Genomic DNA, 6,798 nt, shown 5'->3' with positions numbered 1-6,798 from the left:
AAAGTCTTTCACAGCATGGCCCCAAACTATCTTTCCAGACCCATTGCACATTTCCCCCCTTCCCATGGACTTTGGATCCAGCCAAATTGGCCTTCCCTCTATTCCTCACACATGGGACACTCCATCTCTCATACCTTGGCATTGGCCACCCCCCTCCCCCATGCCTGCAATGTACTCCCCCCTCACTGCCCTCCACCTCCACCCTCACAGAATCCCTGTCTTTCTTCACAGGGACAAGATTAAAACCCACATCTTCTAACTCCTGGTCCTGATGTTCTTTCCAGGACATAGCTTTACATTCTGACATCTGGACAGTATTTCCATAAAGGAGGCAGAATCTGTGATTTCTTTTGTGACTCCTCCACAATTTAGTGTAACCTACATGGGATGCCAAAGCCAGAAAGCCTGTCTTCTAGTGATCAGTATTCTGGATGGGAGCTTTTTTCTGCCCTCTCATGGGCAAAAAGTCCAGGAACCCTTCATTGAAGCTTTTGAAATAAGGACATGCTAGAATCTCTGATCTCCTGGCAAAGCCCTTGAGGAGGAACAGTCACTACCTCACTAAGTTGAGGCACTTGAGAGAGACTTTGGAGGAGGGATAATTCATTCTTTCATATATTCACTCAACAAACATTTTTTTGCCAACTTGAGATACAAAAAAAAAATAGAATTAGGGGAGACTTTTCAAGCCTAGGGCTGGAGTGATTTGCTTGTCACACAGATAGGAAGTGACAGTGTTGGGATCAGAACTCAGGACCTTTCTGATTCTAGAGCCAAGATCCTTTCGATTCCCTTCTATATTTTTAATCTTCTAACGATGTCTTTTGTTTTTGACCCTACGGTAATTTTTGGATATACCCCTTCACCCCAAAAGAACACTTCTTTGTGAGGAATAAAAACCAACACATCAACAATGTCTAACAGTACCTGAACCCAAAGCCCACTGCCTCTCTCTGGAGACAAGGGAGACCAACATTTATGTTTAAGCTAACACTCTATTAATAAATATGAACTACCGTTCAACCAAGGCAAAAGCAGCTTTAGCTACAGAATCTTGAATGCAAAGAAAACGCCTAAATGTGCTCCCCTGGCAGCTGACAGGATCGGACCGAACGGGCACTAAGCTGCCCTCCTGTTCTAAATCCATGCAACCATTCAAAATGTAAGTAGACAAAGAGAAAAATATCGGAGCACAAGCAAAAAGGCCAGAACACAAAGGCGAGCCGGGCTCCCCGGGACAAACAGAAGCATCACAAGTACAGGAAAGTACAGAAGAGGGACACCGTCCGGATGTGGCGCTGGGGTGGCTGGAGGAAGGGCCAGCAGACACATGCAAAGTCCTGTGCCCTGGGAGGGAGAGGCAGGATTCTGATCCTGCCTGGCTAGGGGATCACATGCAAAAGCCCTTCTCACCCTGGTCCCCCTTCTGCCTTTCCACTCCTCTTGCTCCTCATTCCCCTACAGGTACTCTTTTTTGGGGGGGGGGCGAGGCAAGGAGGGTTAAGTGACTTGCCCAGGGTCACACAGCTAGGAAGTGTCAAGTGTCTGAGGTCGGATTTGAACTCAGGTCCTCCTGAATCCAGGACCGGTGCTTTCCCCACTGCAGCGTCAGCTGGCTGCAACCCCCCCCCCCCCCCGTCCCCACATGTACTCTGTGACACTGCCGTTCTGGGTGTCCCACGAACAATCATCCCATCCCTTGACTTTGGCCATTCTCTCTGGCTGTTCCCTTTGTTATCTCCATCTCCCTTCCTGGCTTCCTTTAAGTCCCAACTCAAATTCCACCTCTTACAGGAAGCCTTCCCAAACCCCTCTTCGTTCTAATGCCTCCCCCCTCTTAATTATCCTCTATATAGTTGGGACATATTTGCTTGCTTGCTGTCTCCCCGCCTGGATTTTCAGTTCCTTGAGGGGCAGCGACTGACTTTTCTCTATTTTTGTATCCCCAGCGTTTAGCACAGTGCTCGACACATAGTAGACGCTTAATAAATATTAATTGACTGACTGTGAAAAGTAACTATTTTTTGTCTGCCCCCTCACACGTGCCCAGTATTGAGAGTCCCTCCCCAGGTCCCCGCCCCTGGGGTGGTGATTGGGATTTGGGGTGAAGGCGTGGTCTGGAGGCTGACTGGGCGGGAGCACTAAAAGGGGACGGGAAACCGAGGGATGGGGCAGGCTGAAGGGATCGTCACTGAGGAAAGGTGGGGTGGCAGAGGGGATGAGTGCTGGCGAAGAGGTTTGGGCAGGTATTGGGGAGGTTCGTACACTGCTGGGCACGGAGGAGGCTGAGCGGGGAGAGGCTCTATAGGAATCCGCGGCTAAGTGGGGCGGGGGCCCAGTGGGGTACTTCCGGATGGGGCTAAGATGCGGCTTGGACTCTGGGCGTGGCTGTCGGGGGGAGTGGCTGGTTGGGAGGCGGGGCTTGGCTGGGTCCGGTCCGGAGTCGGGCTTGCAGTGGGAACTAGCTGGACGCCGCGCTGAGCGCTCCCTACCTGGCCGCCTCTTTCAGCCTCCGTACGCCTTCGGGACTCTCCCCGGGAGGACCGGGGACATGGCTGCAGTGGGGCAGCTCCTCTCTGCTCACCCCTCCGCCCTCGCCCCCAGCAGCCGCTGCCCCCGCCGCCTGCTCCTCTTCCTCCTCCAGCTGCTGTTGCTGGCTCAGGCCGGCGCCCTGGTCAGCGCTGCGTGGACTGGTGAGAGCGAGAGGGAGGGGTCCGGGGCAGGGACGGTGGGCGACCGGGCTAGAGACGTGGGGGAGGAGAGGTGCTGGGCGTGGGGGAGTAGATGTAGTACCTGGGGCGGTGAGGATGCGGAACAGGGTCTGGGGGATGTTGTGCGTGAGGGAGATGCGGGACCCGGGGACTGGGTCTGGGACCGGTAGGGAGAAGAGACGCAGGGGTGGGCGAGTCGAGGGCGGGGGCAGTTGAGGGGAGAGGGAGGGACTTGTGTTCAAATAACAGCTCAGGACCTAGGAGGGGAGCTGGGGTGGATAGGGTTGGGGTAGGGATGCGAGGGAGAGGGCACCCGAGGAGCTGGGTAGAAAGATGGGACAGGTGCGAGGAGAACGTGTTAAAACAGCAGCTTTACGTAGTCCTTGAGAGAAGGCAGAGGTTCCCGGGTGGGAGGCTCTCAAAGAGAACCTTGTTCTGCACCTCCGGAATGAGTTGTTCTGTGTCATTCGTACCTCGTGCCAGCATCCTCTGGCTTGGGGGCGGGGGAGATAGAGATTTCTGGATAATGTGTTTGTGTCTCTTTGGATACAAACGATCTGGATGATGCGTTTGCTTTTTCTAAGTACAAGTTTCTGCACGTGTGTTAACGTTTCCATGCTTCAACGATTTGGGAGCTCCTTGGGTTGTGGACTCCCTCCATTGAGGCACTTGGAAAGAAATACCTCTGGGTTTTCACAGACTCTCTTCAAAGAGTTGATCTGGTCTCCAGCTTTGTCACCCTGAAACTAGCGATGACCCCCTCAGAACTTACTTAGCTAGATGGGTCCTCAGAGGAAGGACAGACAGCACACCCAGCTCATCCTGGGAGATTTTCTCTCTGTGAGATAGCAAACTAATATGGCCCATAGCGAACCCCGGGTCACCTCCAGCCATGATGAGGCATCAGGGGAGGGGCTGAGGAGCAGTAGCTGACTTTGTCTGGCCATACTGGTTTGCATAAATACGCAGGTGTATGTACTCACACACATATGTGACAGCTCACATTTATATAATTTGCCACAACCCTATGAAGTCGTGCAAATATTATTAGTACCGTTTTGCAGAAAAAGAAACAACCCCAGGGAATCAAAATGACTTACTCAACAAGCAAGGTCAGAACATCATCAGAGCTGGGACCTCAGCCTTGGTCTTGTGACCCCCAAAGCTCTTTTGGCTAAATATACAAATATATAATATAAAAATATAAATACATAAACTTACTTTTCTGCTTTCCCCATGTCTATGTACAAGTATTCACTAAAATGTACATGTACAGAGAAAAAAGTAGCTTTGTGTAAAAACTGCAAAATAGGATCGGTTGCATTGATTTTTTTTTTTTTTAAGGAGAGGCTAAGGAGGGATTTTAAGAGAGTAGAAACTGCTGGAATGACTTTTTTCCTTTTTTCCACCTTGGTGACTTGGCTTAGGGTTTCATTTTGTTAATTGCTATGACACTTTAATTACTGTAATGCTTTAATTAGGGATTTAAAAAATCTAGGGACTTTGTGTTTAAAATGCAAAGAAAGGTCAATTTCTTTTTTTGTCTGCAAGGTACAAGCAATCGAAATATCTGCGTATGTCCTTAAGTATAACTTTTTCAATCTAGGAGAGGGTCTGTTATTACCTGACCTGTTATTTGTAGTAATTTGTAGACTGTGTTTTCTGCTTTGATTTCCCCTCCAGAACTTCTAAATTCTCTTTCTGTGTTTGGAGAAGGAGCTGGAAACTCGAATCAGGTCTTTGAAATGGGTACAAGGTTAACATTTTATCTGGACGCGGAGTATTCATTTTTAAAATCTTGTTTCTTGAACGGAAGATATAAAGGGTGTTTGACTGTATCCAACATCACAATCCTATTATCCCTTTGGGCACCATTTCCCTGCCTGAGCAATGGATCTCTGTCAGGACATGGAATTCTAATCTCATTTGCCGTCGCTTTCTCAGGCTTCTCATTAGTTCAGCAAGGAGAACAACACTGACAACCTGGCCAAGGATGCGTTTGGGAGAGACAACAACGAGGCATGGTACAACTGTACACTATAACATTTGGATAAATGAATAAAATTTAAAATGCCTACTAAGTGCCAAGCACTAGGGATTAAAACGAAAACAAAAGTGAGACAGTCCCTCCCTTCAAGTCGCTTGCCTTCGGAGTTTTTGTCTGTAGAGTCTTAGGCCTAGGGAATAGAGCGATAGGGCAGCCAATTCTGTGGGGGCTGGGCATGAGGTGTATACCCAACAGAGTGTAGGGAGTGAATGGGTTATGGAGCATGGTCTGGGACCAGCTGGATATCATTGGTAAGGTGAGTTTTCAATCATTCCCTGACACACCAACTGGGATAACAAGTTCAGGCTAGGGTTCCAGAGGTGGGTGGATCATTTTCCTGGGAGAAGGGGACTATGGTTTCTAAAAGTTTTAGGCATAGAAAAAAGCCTTGGGGGCAGCTAGGTGGTACAGTGGATAAAGCATGGAGTTAGGAGGACCTGAGTTCAAATCTGGCCTCAGACACTTGACATTTACTAGCTGTGTGACCTTGGGCAAGTCACTTAACTCACTGGGCACTCATTACCCAGCAAAAGGAAAAAAGAAAAAGAAAAAAGCCTTACCTATTTCAGAGCTTTGAGAAACTGTGATTTCACCCTTGTTGGTTTTGCATCTATTTTGTATTTAATTATCTATGTCCGCCCTCCCCTAGTTTCAGTAGAATGTAAACTTCTTGAGGGCAGGGATCGATTTTTCTTTTGTCTTTGTACCTCAGCACTTAGCACAGTGTCAGGCGAATAGTAGATACTCATTAGCTGTGGAACTGAATTGAATTCATGAATATAGAGTGAAAACTCCTCTATGCATTAGTAGACACCTTAATGAGTTGTGGCCAAAACAATTCATCACCTGGTGGCTGGCCCTCGGGGGAGAAGCCCTTCTAAATTTAGCCGGACTGGTTCTCAGATGATGTATGCAGAGTTCACCTGCACTCAAAGCCTTCTAGCTCAGCTGAGTAGGACCTTCCAAAGCATGTGCTCTGTCATGAGAGTCTTCAAGAGCTCAGGGTCATACCTGTGTCAGGACAAGGCTCAAAGGAAGAGTAGTAGTGTTGTTATTCATAAGGCCAAGTGTCATGGAAGACCTAAATGCAGAAATGAGGTAGATTTCATTAATATTTCAGTGGTTAAAAGTGATTATTATTATTTTTTTGTAAATGGTGATTTACATTTCGTGTGTGTGTGTGTGTGTGTGTGTGTGTGTGTGAGTTGGGGTTAAGTGACTTGCCCAGGGTCACACAGCTAGTAAATTTCAAGTGTTTGAGGTCAGATTTGAACTCAGGTCTTCCTGACTCCAGGACTGGTACTCTATCCACTGTGCCACCTAGCTGCCCCCTTTATTGTGATTTACAAAGTATGCACGTGAACATAACAGGTCATTAGGTTCAGGGGTCTATTTAGCATCAGGACATGTTTTACTTTTCCTTGCTGGAGCTAGTGTGGGAAGCAGCCAAAAAAACAAAAACAGAAACAAAAAAAACAAAACCAGGCATAAATCAGACTGAAGCAAATATGGGATGGTCAAATATCAGAGCTGACGGTGAACTTGGAGATCACCTTGTCCAGGAGTTCATAAACTTTTTTGGGTCATGGACCTCTTTGGTCGTCTGATGAAGCCTGTGAACCTCTCCCTTCTCAGAAGAAATGTTTTTAAACACACAAAATAAAATATACATAAAATGCAAAGGAAATACAGTTAGCAAAATATTTTTTAAAATGAGTTCATAGAGCACAGGTTAAAAACTCCTGATTTAGCCTAATCCTCCAATTTTACAGAGGAATAAATTGGGGCCCAGAGAGGGGAAGGGAATTGCTCACACTGGGAGTAAGCAATAGAGCTGGGATTCAAATCCAGGCCCACTGGCTCTAAAAATCCACAGCTCTTTATTATACCAGAGGACACAAAGGGACCATTTTGAACACAATTCAGCGACAGCAATATAAAACATCAGCAGTAAGTTTTAAATAAAAATACCAAATGATAATCCTAGTGGATCCTAATGAGTGCATTCATATTTTTGAGCAGCAAGTTTTGTCTGAGAAG

General features: G+C 47.3%; 1 protein-coding gene across 2 annotated transcripts in view; it reads left to right on the top strand.

Moving 5' to 3' along the window:
• The first annotated feature begins 2,221 nt into the window (after positions 1 to 2,221).
• Positions 2,222 to 6,798, top strand: part of CHRNA5 (cholinergic receptor nicotinic alpha 5 subunit) — a 36,174-nt gene continuing 31,597 nt past the window's right edge. Inside the window, exon 1 of one of the 2 annotated variants that reach the window (XM_043986097.1) lies at positions 2,222 to 2,257. Coding sequence is in view for 1 of the 2 variants with exons in the window: in XM_043986096.1 (XP_043842031.1) it covers positions 2,552 to 2,693 (142 nt within the window). In the remaining variant the exon portion in view is untranslated. Of the gene's footprint in view, positions 2,258 to 2,439; positions 2,694 to 6,798 lie in introns of those variants that run through there. The other variant, XM_043986096.1, reaches the window with a different exon arrangement.

The sequence above is a fragment of the Dromiciops gliroides genome, chromosome 2 (genome assembly GCF_019393635.1).
Source record: "Dromiciops gliroides isolate mDroGli1 chromosome 2, mDroGli1.pri, whole genome shotgun sequence".
NCBI lineage: Eukaryota > Metazoa > Chordata > Mammalia > Microbiotheria > Microbiotheriidae > Dromiciops > Dromiciops gliroides.
The sequence above is the reverse complement of the archived record's forward strand: the minus strand, read 5'-3'. Positions and strand labels throughout refer to the sequence as shown.